The following is a 24,274-nucleotide window of genomic DNA, read 5'->3' as shown; positions in this document are numbered from 1 at the left end:
GCGACACCCACTTAACCTTGAGGCTCTTCATTTTATTAACCAAAACATCTACAAACTAACGCTCGTGTAACTAGGCGATGCACACGTGATACCCGGCCGTGCGACGTGGGGCATGTGGACACAATGACGCCTTCCGAACCCTTAAACCGAGATGCACGCTGGCGCGATGGTGTCCGCTCAACCCCATCCCTCGTGGACAGACACCCGCTCTGGTCCACTGGTGCGGCGCGCCAGCCCCGCCACGTGGACTCGCACGTGGCTGCCGGCTGCCGTGGAACGCCGCGTCCCGCCGCACCGTGCAGCGTGGTCCTCAAGGGCTCCAGAGTCTTTAGGTCGGATCGGATTGGCAGACGCCCATCTTCTATTGAACCCCGCCGAGACAAACACACAGCATCAGACAAAGGGGATGCCCTACTCGTCTTACCCCCGACAGCCGTAGCAGGCTGCTGGCGCCGTTAGCGAGCGCCTAAGAAGGCGCTCGGGGAGGGAGGCGCAGCCAACACCACCACGCCCGGCCGACCGCCTCACCCTCCCCCCCCCAGCGCTGGGTGTGCTATACACTGCGCCAGGCGCTCGTTTAAGGCCGTTGTAGGTCTGGGAGAAAATCCAGAACACGTGTGTCAGATATTCATCAGTTGTTGGACACAAGCGGGACTCGAACTCGGGTCGCCGGTCAAGCAGCACAGTTGTGGCGCCGCCTCAATGGACCGGCCTCGCAAAGCTTGCCAGAGATTTCCTCTCCCAGCTCCGCACGGAGCCACGCAGAGAGGAGCCACCGGCCCCCGCTTCCGAGCTCACAAACAAATACGCAGCCTGTTACCCTGTGTGGGAGCCATCGGGAGGGGGGGTGCGTCTGTCGACGGCTCTTAAACTCGTTCGGGCTGCGGCTCGCGCCTCGCCATTCCTGCTCGCCGACGTGAAAAGGGGCCGCGAACGAGAACCTCGTTTGTTTAAAGGTTTTTGTTTGGGCCAAAGTGCGGTCACGAGACGAACGAGCGGCTCTTCCGCAGGCCGCGAGAGGTCGTTCGCGACCACCGAGCAGCGCGCCAGACGCCGCTCTCTCGTTTGCAGAGGTCACGCGTCGCGGACTCAAACCCCTCGGGACTATTTAACAGAAATTCAGAGAAAACTCGAGGCCACGAAAGCGCGATCCGAGAGAGGTCGGCAGCCAAGCCAAGCCTGGCGGTCGCCGGCGAAGGTCCATACTTCCCCGGATATGGCCTCTACTCTTCACATTGAACAGGAGGGGGGGGGGGGGGGGTCAATCGACGCCACCCTTCAATCTACAAGCAAACAGGGAACGACGATGACACCGCGCGTCTCCCCTTCGGGGTAAGAACGCATCACACATCTTGCTTTAGGGAAATTTGTTTTAAAACTCGGTTGTGCGTCGAATTGCCTTGAGCAATAAGCGAGGAACTGCGTTCAAGGGAGACAAACAAAATTTGTTTCCCGTTAGAAGCGAGTAGCGGGGCGCATGGACGCGACGGTTCGCGCTGCGGCCTCGTCCCCATTCAACAGCGGGCGGCGAACTCGGCGGCCTCGACCGCACACACGTCACAGTGACGTCACGTCGTCAGTTGCGTCACGTCGCAGTGGCGTCACGTCATCAGCGGCGTCACGTCACCAGTGGCGTAACGTCACAGTGGCGTCACGTCACAGCGGCGTCACGTCACAGTGGAGTCACGTCACAGCGGCGTCACGTCACAGCGGCGATCCTCGGGGCACGGTAAACGGAGGGGCCCCAAAGGAGGGGGAGATGCGGGGGGGGGAAGAGGGAAACAACATCCACGGCATAACACTCCACCAGTGGGAGACTGAGAGCCGTCCTGAGAGGTCAGGTGTTGACTGCAACTGGAAGGAAGCGATGGCGAGGTGCGGTCGGCCACTTCGGCAGAGATGAACTCTTCCACTTCAAGTCGACTGCCTACACAATCACTCATAGTGCCTCTGAATAGTTGTTCATTGGGGAGGGGGGCCGTGGGAAGGTTCGGGGGAGGGGGAGAAATCACAGCTGTTCATTAGGGTGACACAAGCCCCTCTTAGGCCCCCTGGAGAACTACCACTGGTCCAATATGCCGCTCGCTCTGGCTGTTCCATTTCGCTCCGATGGTTGCGGCGCCGCATCGAAGCATCGGTGGCGCGTTGGGGTTTTTTTTCTTCCTCCGCGGGCCGAGATGAACGCAGCGACGTGGCCAAGGCCGCCCGGGCGGCAGCAGCGGCGCCGCCGTGGCTCTGCGCGCCGCCGTGGCTCCGCGCGCCGCGGAGTTCCAAGCGCACGGAACGACACCTGCAGAGACGCGGCCTTCAGCTGCGGCGTCAAAACAGCGGCCCCGGCGATCAGGCTGGAATCGTCCGCGACCCCCTCCGGGGCCTCGCTGGTACGCAGAGGTCGTCTCGTGTCGACCCCCGGCCGCTCGAAAAACTTTTAGCTTCCTTGCCGTTCGCCGGAGAGGAATAACGCGCGGGGGCTCAACGAGCAATTACAAAAACATTTTGCCCTTCGGGCGCTGGACAACAATACCGCTCGCGCGGTCGGCGATACGTACGCGGCCAAGTTTCCCCGTACGGAAACTGAACACAAAAACTGAACACAAATTAAAACGTCGCTACCACCGCACGAACGCACGCACGCCTCGAAGACGTCCCTTAGGCTTCCTATGGAGGAAACACGGCCGGGCCGTGTTCCTGCGGGCCGCCGGGCGCTCCCCTCTCGCCCGCTTCCTCGCTTTGCGGAATTCCCCCGGTCGCCCAGCTTGGTGTCCATTCTGGATCGAGCTCTCCCAGTCGATGTTGTCGATCGTCTTTGGATCCATAAGAGGGGTTTTTGTTTGGGTTAGATCGCGTAAATATATAAATGCGTCGTTAAACCCGCCACCACCCGACACAGCCAATTAGTAAGGTTTGTCACGTAAACAGACCGTGCCAATTCGTTGCTAGGGGCCGTCCATAAATGACGTCACGCGAATTTGGAGGATTTTTGACTCCCCTCCCCTTCGTCACACGGCGTAACAAAAGTCAGACACCCCCTCCTCAAATATGACGTCACAAAACTCTGCCCTCCCCCCCCAAAAATAAAACATGCTTCAAATTGCTTTAAACTATTGTCATTGTAGTGCGTATTTAATCCCAGAAAGATCGACAAGATGTTTCGTATCGTACAAAGACCTTGGGGGAGGGGTTTCCCCTCCCAGCTGGGCCCACCGCCCCCCCAGCTGAAACCTAACACCGCTTTTGTTCATTATTCAATGTCATTGTCACGGCTCCAGCGGCAGCCATGCAGACAAATGCCACGCGATAGCAGCGGTCCGATGATTCAACGTTCCAGTGGGTGAGGGGGGGGTTAAAAAAACCGAAAAAACCAGGAGGATTTCGCAAGCTTCGAGCATTCCTCTCTGGGACGCGTGGGGTCGTGCCAGGGTGCACTCCAGTGGCCTCGTGACATCACGACGGATCGTTCGTGGAATGGAGCCAATTCCTTCCGCCACTCCCGACTGATGGCGCTCTCCTTTACACATGGAGACCAGGCTTGTAGATAAATGGTGGCACCTTAAAGTCCTGTTATGAAAGTGCTAATCCTTTTGTCCTGGTTAAGCGTGGTTCTTCTTCTGCTCCTAGTCTGCCTCCAGCCTCGTTATCCTTCGTGTTTTCATGCACGGCACCTTACAGCATTTTATAAAAGCCCCCTACGTGCAAATTATGATTAATATTACATCATGTACTTTGAAATAATAATTTTACATGTTTACCATGTGAAGCCTCACAGAGTCTCAAAACACTTCTGCAGGAAGATGCTGCTGCTGCTGCGTAGGGATTCTAATAACGAGCGTTTGGCTTCTTGTGGGAAGAAAACCGGAGAATCCGCAGACAACCCGGCACGCACCGCGGCTTCCTCTCACACATTCCAAGCGCTACCCAGGCTCAACCACGGCATCAACTCGGCGGTGGCTCCGCACGCGTCTTCGGAGGCGAGGGTTGCTGGGATCCCGCAATACGCTGTTAACACTCCCTTGCTGCGGGCGTTGGAGGTGCCAGAGGCATGCGGGACGGCAAATGCCTCCGTCTGTTTCCATCTGTACGGTGACGGTTGTTGAACCACCCCCTTGCCCCGGTTTTTTCCCGCATGTACACACAAATCTCATTGTTAATTGGCTGAAAAAAAATCTTAAAATGAGAACCCAACGTAGCAGCAGCAACCCTCCTGGAAGAGTCGATGGACCCAGTATGGCTTTCCTGGATAATCTAAAGTCATCTATATTTATTTACAATCTTCGTCTCATCTATATTTATAGAAGGCCTTCACTCAAGGCGCTTGACATGGTTTTCAAAAATGACGACAGAATAGGATGATTTCAATAGCAGGGGCGTGCAAGAGTTAAGGAATGAGTGGTAGCGATAGAGGGGCGCTTAGGGATCACGAAAGGCCAGGGGAGGGACGGGCAGGAGTGGAGGGGCAAGGGAAGGGAAATAGAGAAGGCTTTAAGGGAGGAATGGAAGGAGGTTAAGGAGGGGGGCTGCTTCATGTACAGGGGAAGTGTTGAGTCTATGGTGCAGTGTTGAGTCTGTGGGCAGTTTTGTGTTATGGGCAGTGTTGCACGGTTGGTACGGTGCGAAAGAAGTCCAACATACTTACATACATACGTTGAGTCTATGGGGGGTGCTGCTCAATGTACCAGGGGGAGTTGATGCTAGTGGGAAGGGTACAAGGAGGGAGAAGGGCAGAACACGGGATTGTGCACGGGGAGGAGGGCCAGAGAGAGACGGAGAGAGGATTGGGAACGAAGAGGAAGAGAGGAGGGGACATGGAAGGAGATGAGAGGCGAGAGGCGAAGTGAGGTGGGGGCTAGGCCATGGAGAGATTTAAAGTACATTTGTTATCGTGCACTCTTATGAGTTCAGTCCATCACAAATGATCACACACTGATCACACACTGATCACATACTAATCACATACTGATCACATACTGATCACACATTGATCACACATTGATCACATACTGATCACACATTGATCACACACTGATCACATACTGATCACACATTGATCACACACTGATCACACATTGATCACATACCGATCACACATTGATCACATACTGATCACACATTGATCACACACTGATCACACACTGATCACACATTGATCACACATTGATCACATACTGATCACACACTGATCACACACTGATCACACACTGATCACACATTGATCACATACTGATCACATACCGATCACACATTGATCACATACCGATCACACATTGATCACATACCGATCACACATTGATCACATACCGATCACATACCGATCACACATTGATCACATACTGATCACACATTGATTGCATACTGATCACACACTGATTGCATACCGATCACACATTGATCACACACTGATCACATACTGATCACATACTGATCACACATTGATCACATACTGATCACACATTTAAGTCGCCTCTCTGAAACAGTCTCTTGCAGAACTGGCTCAGATTCGGGGATGGATCCCGAGCGTGAGCTGACAGCGCGTTTTAGCGTCGCTGGGCCGGAGACAAGGTGCTGGCCGCATCGCGTGGCGGGGTACAGCGGCAGGTCGCCGCGAGCCGCGGATCGTAGTCGGAGTGGATTTGGGTCCGTTGAAGCTGATACGCACTGATCGGCGAGATAGGATGGAGCAATTTGATGGAGACTTTTCAAGACGAGTAGGCATAATTTATACGCAATCCTGTATTTAATAGGTAGCCGGTGCAGCTCATCGCATATCAAACTCATGATCGGATCATATTTCTGTTTCCTAACGATCAGGTATTTAAAAAGACAGCAGTGTAGTAAACGGGAAGCCACTGGGTATGCCGGAGAAGCGAAGTGTGATCATTAAAAAAGGGGAGATTGGAAATAACTTAGCGCAGAAGCATTTTGAATTGTTAGAGGGGTTAGGGAGGGCCGAGGCAGTGAGACGGAGAAAAATGGAATTGCAGTCACCCGGACCGGGTAAAGATCGGAGCGTGAGCCCGGAGTTTGGCGGCAGAAAGTGAAACGCGAGGGCAGCTTTTCCTGACGTTGAACAGACGAAAGCGACAGTGGGTGGAGGAGGCGAGGGAAGAGTCAAAGGCGTCACAGAGGGTGAGGACAGAGGAGGCAGGAGAGAGCAGGGAAGGAGATGGTGGGGACGGGAGGAGGAGAGGCCGGTGGGAAAACGATTGATGTTTTGAATGGATTGAGAGTGAAGCGGCGTCCAGGATTGGATGGCAGCCAGGCAAGAGGTCGGAGATACGAGAGGAAAGGTCAGTGATAAAAGAGGGAAAGGAGACTACTCTTTGGTTCTATTGGGTAAAGTCAAGTAGGTGAAAATAAAATAAAAATTAACAAAAAATCACGACGTTTCGGCCACAACACAAGCGGCCTTAATCAGGTGAAGGGACGAGACTGTCTGGAGGACAGCGCTGGAGTGGAAGAAGCCACGCGCAGATCACGACCTTTAAGCTGTGTGAGAAGAAAAACACCAAGCGCCTTGACAAAGGAATTAGCATATAATTTAGCATTGAAATGGCTCATTGAAATAGCTAAGTTAAAGTATACACATCCGCAGAGGTACCCCTTGACAAAGGAATTAGCATAGAATTTAGCATTGAAATAGCTGAGTGATTAGCTTGTAACTGGTCACAGAAATAGCTATGTTAAAGTTAGAGCATATACATTCACCGAGGCACCTAGTACTCAAACAGGAGAATTTAGCGAAACACAACCACGCTCAGACAGCGGACCTTTAAACTGTGTGCGAGCAAACAAGGTGTTCTGACAAATAAATTAGCATAAAAATTAGAATTTGATTGGCGGATTTTCGGAAAGAGGTGGTGTACGTGCCGGTGGACTTGCCATTTGGCACGGGGGGAAGGGGGGGAGTTTACCTATTGATAGTTTGAAAAGGGAATTTATAAGAGCTGCGAAAGTTTGGGGTACCACTATTTGAAAAAAATACTGTACCATTGAAATTAGTTTAATGTTTAGTTCGATTTAGAACAGGGGTCGGGAACCTTTTTGACTAAGAGAGCCATGAAAGCAAAAAATTTGGAAATTTATTTCAGTGAGAGCCATATAATATATTTTAAAAGTGAATTCAACTAAATGTCAGTATAATAAGCCTCTGAATTTATTCTTTTAAATAATGTTGTTATAACACTCACCATTAATGCGACTTCTGGTGCTGCATGGATTTGCTGATGTCTTTGTAGTCGGGTTGGTACTTGGTGAGGTTAAGCTTCATGCAAGCGTTGAGGCTTTCATCCGTTAAACGTGATCGTAGGTTGGACTTGATGTTTTTAAGATGTGAGAATGACTGCTCACATGCATACGTAGATCCAAACATGGTCAATACAGCAATACTCACACGCTGCAGTGTGTGGTATGTGACAGGAAGCGCGTTCCAAATTTTGAGAATCAGCTGGTCTTCGGGTTGGAGTTTTTTCATTTCTGTCCACATGTGCTTGCTCGCCAACTCCGCTTTCTGTCGTGTGATTCTTTCCAAATCTTCATTCAGTGACTTGAACTTATTCACCCACATGTCTGAGGCCTTCAGGTCAGCCACTTCTGCTTCAAAATCTCTGACGGAGACACCAGGGATGTAATTCAGGTCGGCTGTGTTCAGTGAACACTCGTTTGGATGGGTGATGAACTTAAAAAGACGAGTGTGCTCACGAAATTCTCCAAAGCGTGCTTTGAAGGACTGTAGGAGACTGGATGTGCAGCCAGCTAGCTGGTGGAGATCAAGGTTTTGAATGGGCTCACTTGCTGTGCATGCATCTTTAAATTGGCTCAGTTTTTCAAAATGTAGTAAACGACCTGTTTCAAGATCCGTGATGAAAAGCTCCAGCTTGTTTTCAAAAGCAAATACAGCTTGTTAAAGGGATAACACTGTATTTCCAATGCCTTGCATTTTCACGTTGAGCTGGTTCAGATGTTCAGTCAGATCTACGAGATAGTAAAACTTGAGGAGCCACTCGGTGTCGGCTAGCTCAGGATGCCCGACGCCTTTCATTTTAAGGAAAGTCCGGATTTCGTTCAGGCAAGCCGCAAAACGGCTAAGCACCTTCCCTCTTGACAACCAACGCACATTGCTGTGCAAAAGCAGACCAGGATAGTTATTTACAACTTCATCCAGCAGTGTTTTAAACTGGCGATCATTTAAGGCTCGGGCAACAATAAAGTTGATCACACGAATGACCAGCGACATCACTTCGCCAAACTGCCTGTCACACATCTGAGCACAAAGTGCCTCCTGGTGTATAATGCAATGGGAACTTAGGATGGGTCTATTTTCATGTTCACGGAGAAGCGCCACAAATCCTTTGTTTTTCCCCACCATACACGGAGCACCATCAGTACACACTGAGAGAAGTTTATCCATAGGTAGACTTTTTTCTTGAGCAAACTCCATGAAAGACTTGAATAAATCCTCACCTCTTGTGGACCCTTTTAATGGCAGAACAGCAAGACTTTCTTCGCGCAGTGTGTCACCAACAGCATATCTTGCAATCACGCTGAACTGCGACAAATGGCTCACGTCTGTTGACTCATCCAAAGCCAGAGAAAAGAACGGCGCTGCATTTATGTCCTTCACTTGCGTTTCCTCCACTTTGTTTGCCATCACGATGGTACGATCATGAACAGTTCTTGCCGACAGAGGCATGTCTTGTATCCGTTTGATTATCTTGTCTTTGTTCGGAAGATCATCAAAAAGTTCATTGGCTACATCCAGCATGAACGTTTTAGCATACTCGCCATCTGTGAATGGTTTTCCGTTCCTCACTATTGCTAAAGAACCAGCAAAGCTAGCCGAATTATAGTCACCTTGCCGGGTCCATACGCGGAGTTGCTGCTGGCTAGCTTGCACCCTGCTCAGAAGCTCTTGGCACGCTTTCTTTCTGCTGTCTCCCGCAGGGTATTTTGATGCAAAGGTAGCGTGGCGCGTGTCGAAGTGCCGCTTTACATTCGACCGTTTCAACGATGTAATTTTGTCATTGCAAATTAGACACACCGCAGAACCCGCTCTCTCCACAAAGGCGAATTCTTCGGTCCATTCGTCCTGAAATGTACGATACTCGTCGTCTTTTTTTCTTTTCGCCATCTTCTTCGTCGAAGGGTTAGCTTTGAGCTAATGACCGAGCAGACGCAGTCTCAGACTGATTCAAAAGGGGGCGTTTACCTGTTTTACCCAGCAACGGCAAACGTAGGCCAGTATCATCCAATTAAAATAATGGACAATTGCTCCTGCAGCCCTGAACAGGACATGCGCAGTGAAAAATCGATGGATGGATTAAAACAAGTGAGAATATTTTGTTTTATCTGCGAGCCATATGCAATCATCAAAAGAGCCACATCTGGCTCGCGAGCCATAGGTTCCCGACCCCTGATTTAGAACATCTTTCCAATGGTCGCTTAATTTGAAACCATCCTCTCGGTTGAAATTGTGTCTGTGTTTGTAGATCTGAATTGCTTCATGAACAAATCTCTGATAAAAGCCCGTGGGTTTGCAATGAACCTTGGTATCGGAGAAAATTATATCGTGATCCCCCACAGCGTTGTAACAGTGATCAGCCACGGCAGAAGAATTCGTTTTGCCGTGTTTCAAATCTGATTTGATCTGTTACAACGCAGACACAATTTCAACCGAGAGGATGGTTTAAAATTAAGCAACCATTGGAAAGATGTTCTAAATCGAACTAAACATTAAACTAATTTCAATGGTACAGTATATTTTTCAAGTAGTGGTACCCCAAACTTTCGCAGCTCTTATAAATTCCCTTTTCACACCATCAATAGGTAAACTCCCCCTCCCCCCCTTCCCCCACCCCCGCGCCAAAAGGTCGTGATCTGAGCGTGGCTTCTTCCACTCCAGCGCTGTCCTCCAGACAGTCTCGTCCCTTCACCTGATGAAGGCTGCTTGTGTTGTGGCCGAAACGTCATGATTTTTTGTTAATTTTTTTATTTTATTTTCACCTAAGTGACTTTGCCCAATAGAACCAAAGAGTATGGATCCTAGCAGTCACGAAAGCTTTAAATCTAGAAGGGAAAGGAGAAGATGATTTGGGTGTCATCAGCAAATAATTTTGGCGAGGAAAGCAAAAAGAGGAGTTAATAGATTCAAGGGGAATAGTAAGGGGCCCTGAACCGACCTCTGCGAAACACCGACAGTGAGAGGGAGGGGATGCGGAGTGGTTGGAGGAGATCGAGGATGCGCGAGAAGGTGAGACTTGAGCCAAGACGGGGGGGGGGGGGGGGGGTGTACCAGGGATGCCGAGGTCAGAGGAATAAAAATAATTATAACAATTCTTACGCAACATCTTTTATCCAGCGAAGGATACATTTATCCTTCCCGGGGAAGACAACTGCAGTCCCAGGGATAAAAAAAAAACGAGAGCCAAGGATATCTTCCACCCCCACATCGCTTAGCACCCTGCGTACCGGCCATCGCGGCCCAAAGCACTGCGAAGCCACGACCATCAAATCAGCGAGGTGGGGGGGGGGGAATGGGGGAGCAAACACGGCAGCGGCAGACAACTCACCGGGGTCGCTCGCTTGCCAACGTCGAACAAACGTCGAAACCAACATCGTTGATGCCAAGCGCCGCGATTTAACAAAAAAAGCACGTGCTTCAGCCTTTTCTGGATGCGGCAGCCAGGTACGTCAACAACTTTTATGTCGGCAGGAAAAAAAAAAAATCCTCGATTATAATTTATATTTTTTTGCTTGTCGCGCCAGTCACTTAACAACGTCGGCTCGATCCCTTTGACAAACGTCGACTCTTTGCTGACGCCGGGCCACCGCTGGCTATTTATTCGGTCGCTCGTGGACGAACGGCGCGCGCCCGGCACCGCTAGAGCATGCGCCCCCTCTCGGCCGCGCCCAGCTCGGAAGAGAGCCTCCACTCGGGCGACGCGGGGCTGGCGCAGGCCGGGGCGGACCCCTCCGCCGCCCCCTCCGCTCCGCCGCCCGGCCCGGCCGTCGCTGCGTCCAGGCCGTCGGCGACCGCGTCGAGGCGCGCACGCAGGCCCTCGCGGACGCCGCGCAGGAGGTCCCGGGCCTCGTGCACCAGGCGGGCCGCGTCGGCCGGCTGGCCCTGGCTGCAGTCGTAGAGCGCGCCCTTGAGCAGCACGTCCTGCTGGCTCGCGAAGCGCTGCAGATCGCGGGCCGCACGCCGCAGCTCGTCGCGAGCGTTGGGCTGTGGGGGACCGCGCAAAACGGTCAGCCGAGGGTTACGAAGGTCGATGCCGCGCCGTGCTGCGGCTCCCCTTCCCTTCTGTCAAATTCAAAGCCGATGCCTGACCTGGTATGGTCCCCCGTGCAATATTCCGACACTTGCAACATTTCCGCTTTCTCCTGTACTCTCGATTTCTAATCACTTCATCGTTGTACTTCATTAAATGTATTGCACTGTTGGTCACTCCGGCAAACGCCCTGCTCTCTGGAGTTCTTACCGGGCTAAAAACAAAAAAAACCTTGAAACCGAGTTCTGACTCGGCCGCGAACCAAACCCCGCGAGGCACGCCACGGCGGTTCCGTCCCTCCGCGACGTACCGCGTGCTGAGCGGCGCCGGGCGGGCGGGCGCGAGCCTCCGCCGGCGCGGACCCTCGCGCCACGGGCCACACCTCCTGCGTGTGCCGCGCCAGCACGCGCAGGGCCTCCGCGGCGCGCAGCCCGCCGGGGCCGGCCCTGCCGCGAGCGTCCGCTTCCTCGCGAGCGTTGACCCCGCCGCCCCCGCCGCCGCCGCCGCCGATCCCCCCGAGGTCGTCGTCGTCGTCGTCGCCGCCGTCGTCGTCCGCCGGCTCCGGGCCGTCGTAGGCGTCGTGCAGGTCGCGGCGAGGCTGCGGGTCGAAGGCGCGGCGGCGCGACGGGGCGTCGGCGGCCGGGCCGCACGAGCGGCCGTCCCACGAGCGCGGAGGAGAGCGGCACGGCGCCGGGAGGTGCTGCCGCAGGTCGAGGCACACGGGCTGCGGAGAAGGCGCAGCGCGACGAGAGCGACGACCGTCAATTCGTCACCTTCGCATCGTCCACGTGCCGTTCGACCGCCGCTAACGGGTCCGAGCGCAAACCCCTATCCTCAACTACGTGTAATGTTTGAAAAAGTCTGTGGTTTTACGCCATTTAATTTATTTGCGGTTTGCCGGATATACTTCCCAAATGTTGCGGCTAGGACAGGTCCGAAGGACATTGGGCCGCACAGCCTCGGCGGCCACTTCAACTCAACCTCGACTCCGATCGGTACGGACGGGGGGCGGCGGGCGGCAACGCGCAGGGGGCGGTGGGCGACGTACGGAGGCGGAACGGGGCCCATCCCACATGGCGGCGGGCGACGAGGAGGCGGCTGTGCGGTTTCCTCCCGACGAGGTGGAGAGCGTGGACGAGGTGAGCATGTCGGCCAGCGTGGAGCGTGCCGTCACCAGCGGCAAGGGGTTGCTCTCATAGGTCCCGAACTCTGCAGCAGCAGCGGCGGCAGCGGCAGCCAGAGCAGCCACGGCGGCGGGCAGGAGGAGGAGAGAGACCATTAACAGCGATCGATGGCTGTGACGCAGCGTCCGTCCATTTACACTGAGCCTGGATACAATCGCTTCTCAAGAGAAACTACGGAGCGATGCTGCATTGTCCGTGTCGAGTTTGTGCCTCCGGCATCCCGGTGTCTCCAGCCTCTCACTGGCTCACGATATTCACATATCCAGTCAATCCCAAAGTATCTGCATTTCAAATTTCCATTGATTCGCAGGTCTGCATTTATCCAAATAAAACCAAACACGATAAACATCGCTTTGTCAATACAGTACTGTGGTGAATGGTTCTCCATGCCCTATCAATCAAGGGGGCTGTTTGACCATACTTCACCAAGCTGGTCAGTAGAAGACTGGTGAAAAGGAAAGCCGAGACTTGTTCAGATATCGATTGTGAATGATCTCAGCCATGGCTGGGAATTGAACTCAGGTCGCCAGATTTACAGCGCAGTGCGTTAACCACTGCCACACCACTCCATCTTGTGAAACTAATCAAAGTCCTGATGTGGCTAACATAAGATTAAACTAAAATTTACCAAAACCCATCACAGGTTAATCCATACACGAGTATGGATGACATAAAATCATGCGTACACTTGGTGGTCGCCCCATTCTTATGGCACGACGACTATCACAAAGGCACAAACTTTCACATACACAGGCCATAAGTTCATCTTTCATGTGGCCAAAAACAAACTATGAGAGATTCAGGTATAAGCAATTCGGCCATCAAATCGCTTTGTCCGAGAGCTGGTAAGTTGCAGATATACTCACACCAATAAAGACCCCCCCCCCCCCACCGTATATCCTTAATAGACTGTAGGGGCAAGTGGTGTTAGCCAGAAGCACCTATAAAGGCCGGAACGGCACACAAGGGGGTGTAAGGGTGGCCAGCACCACGCCCGGCCTCCTTTGTCTCCCCAGTTGCAATGTTTACACACTCCACCAGGTACTCATTTTGGGCTGAGTCGACCTTGAGGAGGGCTGAGAACCAATTCAGATAATCGTCACTGTTGTCGACCATGAGTGGGAATCGAACTCGGGTCATAGTCGGGTTCTTAGCGCAGCGGGCTAACCACGACACAACCGCTCCCCACTCACTCACCCACACACTCATTCGCTCACCAACCACCTTCATGTGCTCTATGGTTTCATGTTTGTAATTAAGTCTCACACAAGAATGATTGAGTTTTCCACCGATGCATCATGTATGTATGTAGAACTTCTTTCATACCGTACGTAGCCAACCGTGCTCATCGGAGTCGGGTCGCAGGGAGGGGGCGATGTAGCCACGTGATGTCACTCAATTACGGAATCCGCGAGAAATAAAAAAATTGGCAAATTTGCACCGTGACGCCGGCACACGAGGTCCACCGCCACACCACCCACCCCCCTTCGAACTGAAGTCACGGGACCTGCAGCAGCACGGGCCCCGAGCGGGCAGAGCTGAAATCCGAGTGCCAGCGGCGGAGGATGCCGCACGGGGGGTGAGGGTGCGGTACCTGTGATCTCCTCTCCCAGGGCCTGTCCAGCGAGGGGCCGGTGGGGGCTCCTGCTCGAAGGCCGTGTTAGCGGACGCACCTTGGCCGCTTGGGGGGTCCGACCCCGGCGAGAAGCTGTGGGGGGGGGGCGGGAAATGAGGTGTAAGGGGGGGCCCCAAGTACGAATGCATTAAAGACCAAGAGCGGTTGCTTTGCGGGCAGGTGCGAGCTGCTGCCCTCAAACAATGTAGGGCGGCGGAGCGATGCGAGCAGAGCGCCGGGCGGCTAAAACACACCAAGGCGGCACAGTGAGGGTGCGCAGGTGGCGCGTCTGCCAGTCGTTTCACAGCACCTGGGTCTGTCCCGTGACCCTCTGCCAGCGAGCCATCAATGCCACTTCACGTAAGAGGCTGAAAGTGGACCTAGCCTGTACATGAAGCAGTTCCCCCCTCCTTAACCTCCTTCCTCTCTTAAAGACCCACCTCTTCTCTATCGCCATTCCCTTCCTCTTCCCGTCCCTCCCCGACCCTTTTGAGACCCTTATGCACCCTCTCTCGGTGTCACCCATTCCTAAGCCCTTGCACGCCCCTGCCATCGATCTCATTCTATTTGGTTACCTGAGTATTGAACTATGTGAAGCGCCTTGAGCAAAGGCGCTCTACAAATATAAAATGAGATAAGACAAGCACCGTGGTGACGTCACCGTTGCTTAGTGGCGAATGGGGGCTTGGTGCTGCGCGAGTGTGGAGCAGTGGCACAATGGTTCGTGCGAACCCGAGTTCGATTCCCGCTCACGACTAATAACAGTGACGATTATCTGAACCGGTCCTGGGCCTCCCCTAGGTCGACTCGGCCTCAAATGAATACCTGGTGCAGTGTGTAAAAACATCGTCACTGGTGAGACAGCCCTTGCCTCAACATTCTGTTAAGGCTACACGGGGGAACCTTTGTGGTGTGCGTGCGGCACTCACAGTCGCGGGACATGCCGACGGAGAGGCACTTCTGGAAGCGGCAGAACTGGCAGCGGTTGCGGTTGCTCTTCTGGATGACGCAGTTCATCTGACACGTCTCGTACTGCACCTGCGTGCTCACCGTGCGCCGGAAAAACCCCTGCCGGGCGGAGAGAGGGAGTGCGGGGGGCACAAGGGGATTGGGGCAACGTGACATTTTCACCCACGCTGGGATGGCGACTGCGTGTTCAGGTCCGTGCCCTTTGTCAAAGCACCCGCCTCATCCACAAGGCGGCAATAAGTTATCCGAGTGCGGAGGTTTAAATTGACACCCCACGTATACTATTAGAACGATTATTTAAACGACGACTTTGATTGTGAGGTCGCCTATTTTAGGGAACGGCGCCAGTGCAAATTAAAACAACGATTAATCTTTCACCAATGGCAGACCGGGCGGCAGAGGCACGGTGAGAACCTGGAATGAGATCCCCTTAAAATAACGTGCACGTGTTAGCCAGAACCCTTCATAGACATTGCCTCCCTGCATCCATCCCTCCCTGCATCCCTCCCTCCCTTCATCCCTCCCTCCCTCCCTGCATCCCTCCCTCCCTGCATCCCTCCCTGCATCCCTCCCTCCCTCCCTGCATCACTCCCTCCCTCCCTGCATCCCTCCCTCCCTCCCTGCATCCCTCCCTCCCTCCCTGCATCCCTCCCTCCCTCCCTGCATCCCTCCCTCCCTGCATCCCTCCCTCCCTCCCTGCATCCCTCCCTCCCTAGCATACCTTGCATCCCTCGCAGGCATACACTCCGTAGTGGATGCCCGACGCCAGGTCTCCGCACACCTCACACAGCAGCAGCGAGCCGGCACCCGCGCCGCGGTGCCCACCACCACCGCCGCCACCACCGCCGCCGCCGCCGCCTCCGCCGCCCAGCGAGGGGGAGAAGTGACGGGAAGACTGACTCGGGCCGGAGGGCATGCACAGCCCCGGCGAGCTCGACGGCGATCCATGCCACTTCTGCAGCTCTGCACGGGCGGAGCAACGACAACTCATGTCATCCCACAACTAAATCCATCGGTGGACCGTACTATCCTACAAAAGCCCACACCTCCCACATTCACGCAAACCCACACCGCCCGGTGCGGGGAAGTATGGTGAAATAACCCTGACGACCCGGATGGGAGACCCTCATCCAGCAGTGGATTGACGAAACGTCTGTAGGTGTACAGTTATTCACAGCTCTTCGTCGCACCACTGCTGAATTAGGGCCGCCCCCCACGCTGATCATACTTCACCACACCGGCCAATGAGTTGAAGTCGGGGGGGAGGGGGGGCGTGGGTCAGGACCGCCCGAGAAATAACTCGCCACGGACGCGAGACGTTTCCCGGTAAATTACGCGCAGTGCGCTTGGAGCGGTATTCCCTTCCAACGCGAGTGTTTTTGACTCTCGTGCCAAAAATCTCATCAATAATTAAATGGCCAAGCACGGCCAAGCAGGGCCCTCTTCGACCCAAGAGTGCCACGCACATGCACAGACACTCTTGGGTCTTCCCATTTTCGACCCCCCACCACCGCCCTCTTCCCCCCCCACACCCGGCAAACTCACTCAACCCCCCCCCACCCCCACAATATCGACACGGGACTCCGCGATGTTTTGATTGCATTCATTTAGCTCCACTGGTCATGTCCGAATTCCACGGCGTCCATCTCACCTGGATGATGGTAACTGGTTGCGTTGAAGGTACAGTGAGGGAAAAAAGTATTTGATCCCTGGCTGATTTTGTACGTTTGCCCACTGCCAAAAAAATAATCAGTCTATAATTTTAATGGTAGGTTTATTTTAACAGTGAGAGAAAGAATAACAAGAAAATCCACAAAAAAGCATGTCAAAAATGTTATGCATTGATTTGCATTTTAATGAGGGAAATAAGCATTTGACCCCCTCTCAATCAGAAAGATTTCTGGCTCCCAGGTGTCTTTTATACAGGTAATGAGCTGAGATTAGGAGCACACTCTTAAAGGGAGTGCTCCTAATCTCAGCAAGTTACCTGTATAAAAGACACCTGTCCACAGAAGCAATCAATCAGATTCCAAACTCTCCACCATGGCCAAGACCAAAGAGCTCTCCAAGGATGTCAGGGACAAGATTGTAGACCTACACAAGGCTGGAATGGGCTACAAGACCATTGCCAAGCAGCTTGGTGAGAAGGTGACAACAGTTGGTGCGATTATTTGCAAATGGAAGAAATACAAAAGATCTGTCAATCTCCCTCGGCCTGGGGCTCCATGCAAGATCTCACCTTGTGGAGTTGCAATGATCATGAGAACGGTGAGGAATCAGCCCAGAACTACACGGGAGGATCTTGTCAATGATCTCAAGGCAGCTGGGACCATAGTCACCAAGAAAACAATTGGTAACACACTACGCCGTGAAGGACTGAAATCCTGCAGCGCCCGCAAGGTCTTCCTGCTCAAGAAAGCACATTTACGTGCCCGTCTGAAGTTTGCCAATGAACATCTGAATGATTCAGAGGACAACTGGGTGAAAGTGTTGCGGTCAGATGAGACCAAAATGGAGCTCTTTGGCATCAACTCAACTCGCCGTGTTTGGAGGAGGAATGCTGCCTATGACCCCAAGAACACCATCCCCACCGTCAAACATGGAGGTGGTAACATTATGCTTTGGGGGTGTTTTTCTGCTAAAGGGACAGGACAACTTCACCGCATCAAAGGGACGATGGACGGGGCCATGTACCGTCAAATCTTAGGTGAGAACCTCCTTCCCTCAGCCAGGGCATTGAAAATGGGTCGTGGATGGGTATTCCAGCATGACAATGACCCAAAACACACGGCCAAGGCAACAAAGGAGTGGCTGAAGAAAAAGCACATTAAAGTCCTGAAGTGGCCTAGCCAGTCTCCAGACCTTAATCCCATAGAAAATCTGTGGAGGGAGCTGAAGGTTCGAGTTGCCAAACGTCAGCCTCAAAACCTTAATGACTTGGAGAAGATCTGCAAAGAGTAGTGAGACAAAATCCCCCCTGAGATGTGTGCAAACCTGGTGGCCAACTACAAGAAACGTCTGACCTCTGTGATTGCCAACAAGGGTTTTGCCACCAAGTACTAAGTCATGTTTTGCAGAGGGGCCAAATACTTATTTCCCTCATTAAAATGCAAATCAATTTATAACATTTTTGACATGCGTTTTTCTGGATTTTTTTGTTGTTATTCTGTCTCTCACTGTTCAAATAAACCTACCATTAAAATTATAGACTGATCATTTCTTTGTCAGTGGGCAAACGTACAAAATCAGCAGGGGATGAAATACTTTTTTCTCTCACTGTAGCGCTAAGACGCGTAACAGGTGGGAACGCCGTGGGAAGGCTACCTACCATCTCCCACCAAATATATAACTACTGTAGGGATCGTATAAGTAAAGCGCTGTAGTCTGTGCTCCTTCAATGGAGGAGGAACCAAAAAACACGACGCAAAATCAGAAAAATAAGAATAGATTTTAAAACCTATTCTTAATTTTCATACTGGCAATCAAAAGGTCCCATGATATGCTAAATCTCTCTCCCGAAGACCTCTCGTCATAGCTAGCGGACCCCGACATTGGCATTCAACCCATGGACATATTTCCACACGCAAGAAGATAGAGATACATAGATACACATTAAAAACAAGCCACAATGTGATTGCGGCCAATAAATCCAAACTATGGCCCGCGTAAGTAAAAACCACTATGGTCTGCGCTCCTCCCACGCAGGAGGAACAGCAAAACGACGCGAACTCTCTCTCCCGAAGCCCTCTCGTCGTGCCCGGCAGCAGACCTCTCCAATGGCCCAACACCGAGCTCCTAGGCGTACAGCTGCCATCGTGCGCGAGAATCGAACTGCATTTAGTTGTGTTGTTGCAAAGGTTTCAAAACACATTATTTAAGCGTTCCGAACTCAAACGTGTGCCATGAAGAAGGACCGTTGCCCGAAACATTGCCTCAGCTTTTCTTTTTGTTGTTTTACGGCCACACAGGATTGTCGACGAACATGTCGGGTTCTCTGCCCAGAGTCTCGGCGAGGCCTTCTCCGGGGGATAAAATGGCGACAAGTTTTCGCCAATAATTTTTCCCCATTCGGCAAATCGCGCGAGAGAGAGGCACAGCGGCGGCGGCGGCCATCATCGCCGGACGGCGTTGCCAGGGGCACAGCGGTGGCGCCGACAGCAATGACACTGCACTTTTAATCGGAAGCAACCTTCACTGGAGGCTGCACCCTTCACACTCAAGGACTCGCGAACACAAGGACGGATACCTTCCCGAGGGCATGCCGACATATTAGCCGTCGCAGAACTATCCACGGCTGCCTGCACTCGATAGTGAACGTGCAGGATCTGCAGTGGTATTTAATCGAAGAGTAATAACTCTGCAGAATACATAACGGTGTGAATTGCACTGCTAAAATATCTAAATCCGCTCAAGCTTCCCACGTGGCTTCGCGTGGCTTCTGTGTGGCCACCCCCACTCTTATATCCTCTCCCCCCGTCCACGCCGCCCGCTGTAAAAACCGACGCCGCTCCTCCGTGCAGCAGCAGCAGCGTCGAGGTCCTCACGCAGCCTCCTCCTCCCTCTCCTCATCTCTCCTGGCCCCCGTGCTCTCGTTTCTCCGCTCCTTTTCCATCCCTTGTCCTCCGTTTCCATATTCTTTCTCTCGTCCCTCTCCCGCTCCTTTCTCTTTCTTCACACACTGTATCATTGACTCTATGCCCCTTCTTTGTGTTTGTGCCAGGGCTAAAACCTTCCTAATAATTGATAGCATCTGAAGATTTTGAGAGTTAAGGACTCTGCGTGATCTATCATGGTTTGAACGTATATAAGCTACAGTGGCATGAACAGGGGCAATTTACAAGGGACTGAAAATGTCGAGAGAGTGTCCATGTGTTTTAGGTCGCTCAGCGGTAGAGCGAGCGGCTTGCAATTGTAAGATTGCGAGTTCAAATCGTGGCCAGGGGATGACTTGGCCCATCATCCCTCCGGCGGTCAATAAAATGGATACCACCACCATGTGGGGGAAGTCAACAATGGTTGCCCTGTGAAGTTACCCCACCCCCACCATAGGAATGTGGAATTCCCACCACTGGTTCAGTGCTGTAAACAGGCGATGAGCACCAATGCGCCAATGCTAGTGCGAGCACAGGGATTCACTTTTGACTACAGAGGTTATGCATCTGCACAATAAAAAATTGTACACCTCCGAGGTATGTAATACTGTGTAAAAATTACAAACACACCTGTCGCCTCTCGCTGCCCTCCCACTCGGCAGGAGGCAAGTTACTCGGTGCGCTAATGACACGGGTCACAATTTTAAAAGTTCAGCACGAGACTTAAGCAACGGAACCGGAAGAGGACTCTGCCCTACGGGGGAAACCAACGGAGGTCGTAATTTTTAGAGTCATAAAAGCAAAAAAAAATGTTTTCTTGGATATGTAGACTCCACCGTGCGCGTACGATATTGAAGATATCATTCGGAAATAGTAGATTCTTGCATGCATGATTTGATGGACGCGTGGTGAGCGGAAAGTATTTATATCAATCAATTAATCACTGCACGTTGCAGAGGTGACTGGTTTCACTCCAGCAGGCCGCCCTGGTTAGTCCTGCGGGTTTATTCACCACACTATACTCCTTCACTCTCGCCGCGGACGTTTGAGATCCCGTTCCCTCGTCCAGAGAAGTGGGCCGTCGTGTGCCGGCACCGTGGACCACATTTTTCCAATTAAAAAAAAAATTCTCGCAACGACTTGATTGGGAAATGCCTAAGCAATCGATAGCACGCGACTGCGAACACTTATCAGGACCCTCCTGAAAAAGACTCTTTCCTGGGTAAACATAAGCTCACACAACAACAACACACGTGCGCACGCACGCACCTGACTTGATGAGGTAGTCGACGAGGCCGGACCAGCTGGTGCTGGCCTGCGCCTGTGAAGCAGCGGCGCCGGCCCCGTCACCGGGACCCGGCGTGCCGCGGCCGCCGTCTCCGGCGGGGCCCTCGCCAGTCCCAGGCGACGTCGACGCTCTGTCGAGCGCGGCCAAGCTATCGTCGTCGCCGCCGCGAGACTCCTCGATCAGCGGCGCCTCTGTCCATTCATCCTCGGGCTCTGGATGTGGAGGTGGGGGGTAATGGTTAGCGCGCTGCGCCACGAAAGCCCGCGATCAGAGATTGATTCCTGCTCAGGGCCACCAACACCCAGTAATGATTATAAACCGGATCCTGGGCTTCCCCCTAGGTCGACTCAGCTTCAAATGAGTGCCCGGTGCGGTGTGCAAACATTGCCAATGGGGAGACAAATGCGACCGGGCGTCGTGCTGGCCACCCAATCCCTCGTGTGCTGTGCCGGCCTTCAAAGGTGCTCGCTTACAGAAATTGCCCCAACAGTCTGTTAAGACTACACGGGGGATCTTTGTCTCTGGGGGAGTGGAAGATTGGCATTGTTATGAAAGAGTTTAATCTTTTTCCACAATTTTATCCCCGACTGTGCTTTCGGCGTCATTTCACGAGACAAAGTATCAATTCAGAACTTCTGAAGAGGAATGTGGCCACTGTTCTTATAAGAGAACGGCCAGAGGAAGCAGATATCACAGAGCTACCTCCGAGATCTCTTCAGGTCACCTCTGGCTCACACTGCAGGCACATGAGCAATCGAGAGAGTTTTCAGAAGGTTTTTATTAACTATTTCGTAGGGTTTTCTCTCAAGTTGGAAGCAAATGTTCCAACGAGGATTTGGGTGGTCTCATCAAAAGAGCTCCATTGTATGTTTGTTTTGATCCCTTTAGACAAAATTTCAGATCCCGATCACGTGTGCTTCTGAGTATATAGATTTAAAAAAATAGAAAAGCCTCACACTTTGCTCTTCCCGGCTGGTTCCGGTCACAATGCAACGCTGCCCTTCCTCACAACGAGGCTGAGACGACGCCCTCCTTCCCCCCTCTGGCACGGTGGCCAAAACGTCGCGGGCCCAGAGAGCACGGCTTGACGGGTTAAAAGGCATCGCAGAAAACACAGAAATTTATTTCGCCTGAGGTTGGCATCGTTCAGCTGGCGGCTACAATTCTCCACAATTGTCAATGGCGGCGCAGACCCGGGCAATGTTAAAGCTATTTTTAAAAACTACTATTTTTATTTTACCAAGTAAAGGCCCACTGAGCTACGCAGTTCTTTTTCAGAATCGACCTGGCCACAAATGATAGCTCAATGCAGTGGCTTATCATCATGTGGAAGTTTAAAGCAGCCAAAAACTCTAAAATCATATTTCTAAATGTGGAGTAAAAAAACGGAGGACACGGAGAAAAATCCACACGATCACGGGGAAGATAAGAGACACGCAAACTCCAAATATACAGCAGGCGTCAGGGTCGGGATCGAATCCACGACCTCCTGCAAACCGGGTGAGGGAGTTAACATCTCGCCATTGTGGCACCCAATACACTTGCAAACAGCAGACCACCAAGACAGGAATAGGCCTCGCTTAGCACCGAGACTAGCGGACTGCAGTGGAACGTTTTATCAATTCCCGATCGATAATTTCTGTGGTTGTAACTGGAGTGGAAAACCACGAGGTGCCTTAAGGAGGTAGTGCAGCAAGTGGAAAAGCCGTGGCATTCGTTGCAGTGTTATACATGGTAACCTCTCGTGACAGTGGGTTTACTAGAGGCTCTTCGGGTTGTATTTCAGGACGTGTTCAAACAAAGAGATTGGCCAAGCATCTCAAAGTAGGGCCCCTCCTAAAAATAAAAGGCTTGATAACGGCTGATCAATAATAAATCAGAATAATATTATGCGACCGCTGTAATTTAATGCCGCAATATCGTGCAAGGTGGCAACAGTGGCGGCTTGGCGAAGCCTTATCATTGTAAGCAGCAGTAGCAGCAGCTGCAGCAGCCATAATTATGGCTACTGCAGCTACTACTTAATATTATCCGACAGTCTGGTCTGGTCGACAAAGCTGCCAAGCGATGATGAAAAGTGACTCAAGGTCTGGGCCCATTACTTTGGCTGCACAAGTCGTGAAGAAAAGAAAGTCCACTCGCGCCCACACCCACGCGCGCGCAAAGGCACGGCGGCGTAAACCGACGCGGCATTCATCTTCCACGCACGCACGCCAACCCCCAAAACCAAACACAAAGAGCAGAAAAAAACCCCACTCCAATAAAACCACAAAGCAGAGCAAGCTGCACACTAATCCGCCCGTACCGAGCAGCACCAGAGAGAAGGGGGGGGGGGGAAAACGCCACTTAAAACAGAAATCAGCGACAGCGGCACAGTAATCCCGCATGGCCCAAGGGCAGCGTGACCTTAACCACTGTCCCGGGTCGCGCAGCCCCAGGAGGTGGCCGGATCAGTCTCGGAAAACATTCCTTCCGTGACCTCCAACTTTTTTTAATTATTTTTTTCACATTTTAAAACGCTGCAGCCGATTTTCTTTCAAAGCCGCTCGCACGGCCTTCCGAAGGCGGGTTTCGATTATTTATTTTTTTGTTCGAAGCCGTGACGCGAGGGGCGAAGGCACGACCACCCCGTTGGGTTGCGCGCAAAACGTCGGATCGTAGCGATTTTTTAGTTCTTGTTTGTAAACGTGGCTTCAAAAATAGACATTCGTGCTTCCCCCATCCTTGCACCGAACACTCGTGGGCACAGATTAGTAAAGCGGTGACTTACGATCGTCTATAATTACTATTTAATCTGGCCTGGAAGCGTTGCGGTTCTACGTGTACAGTTCCTTTTGTCAATCCACTGCTGGATGAGGGGGCCTCCACATGCCGATCGGGTTGTGGTGGTCGTTTCACCGTACGACACCGCGCAGGTCAGTGCGGGCTTGGCGAAAGTGGAGAGCATACTTGTTTGAGGACACGATAATGACTTTTGCCGCACTGCTCTATGGGCGACCAACAAGCATACCAGGTGTTATAGGCTGCGGGGGGTGCTTTGGTTATGACCGTAATATGTCACATTTATTCAGGCAAGCCTCAATTATCACGATTATTATGCTTGTTTACCCAGGAAAGCCTCACTCTCAGTCACATGACTACTTTCCCTGCCCAGTGTTCGCAGGAGTGGGCCGATGATTCCCACGTAGATTCTGGTTGAATAATTCGCGGTGCATTTTTAAATTTTTTGGCAAATTTGGACGGACCGCGACTCGGGCATGCGGCGACCTTACTCCCGCGAATTACGTCACGGGTTCTTTACCGGCACACTGTGAATGGGGCTGCGCGTGTTTGTCGTCATCAACACACTCGCAGTGTTCATC

General features: G+C 52.4%; 1 protein-coding gene across 2 annotated transcripts in view; it reads right to left on the bottom strand.

Annotated features, from left to right (window-relative positions):
• Positions 1-11: 11 nt before the first annotated feature.
• The window catches only part of LOC116950750 (uncharacterized), a 29,135-nt gene continuing 4,872 nt past the window's right edge, over positions 12-24,274 (bottom strand). For both annotated transcript variants that reach the window (XM_032968775.2, XM_076073151.1), the window contains exons 3-9: positions 20,894-21,124; positions 15,754-15,995; positions 14,993-15,131; positions 14,043-14,156; positions 12,313-12,473; positions 11,575-11,988; positions 12-11,218 (exon numbers count right to left, since the gene is read on the bottom strand). In XM_032968775.2, the coding sequence (XP_032824666.2) occupies positions 10,874-11,218; positions 11,575-11,988; positions 12,313-12,473; positions 14,043-14,156; positions 14,993-15,131; positions 15,754-15,995; positions 20,894-21,124 (1,646 nt within the window). In that variant the 3' untranslated portion in view covers positions 12-10,873. The remainder of the gene's footprint in view (positions 11,219-11,574; positions 11,989-12,312; positions 12,474-14,042; positions 14,157-14,992; positions 15,132-15,753; positions 15,996-20,893; positions 21,125-24,274) is intronic.

The sequence above is a fragment of the Petromyzon marinus genome, chromosome 40, assembly GCF_048934315.1.
Source record: "Petromyzon marinus isolate PM22_M1 ecotype Great Lakes invasive population chromosome 40, UKy_Petmar_22M1.pri1.0, whole genome shotgun sequence".
Taxonomy (NCBI): Eukaryota; Metazoa; Chordata; class Hyperoartia; order Petromyzontiformes; family Petromyzontidae; genus Petromyzon; species Petromyzon marinus.
The sequence above is the reverse complement of the archived record's forward strand: the minus strand, read 5'-3'. Positions and strand labels throughout refer to the sequence as shown.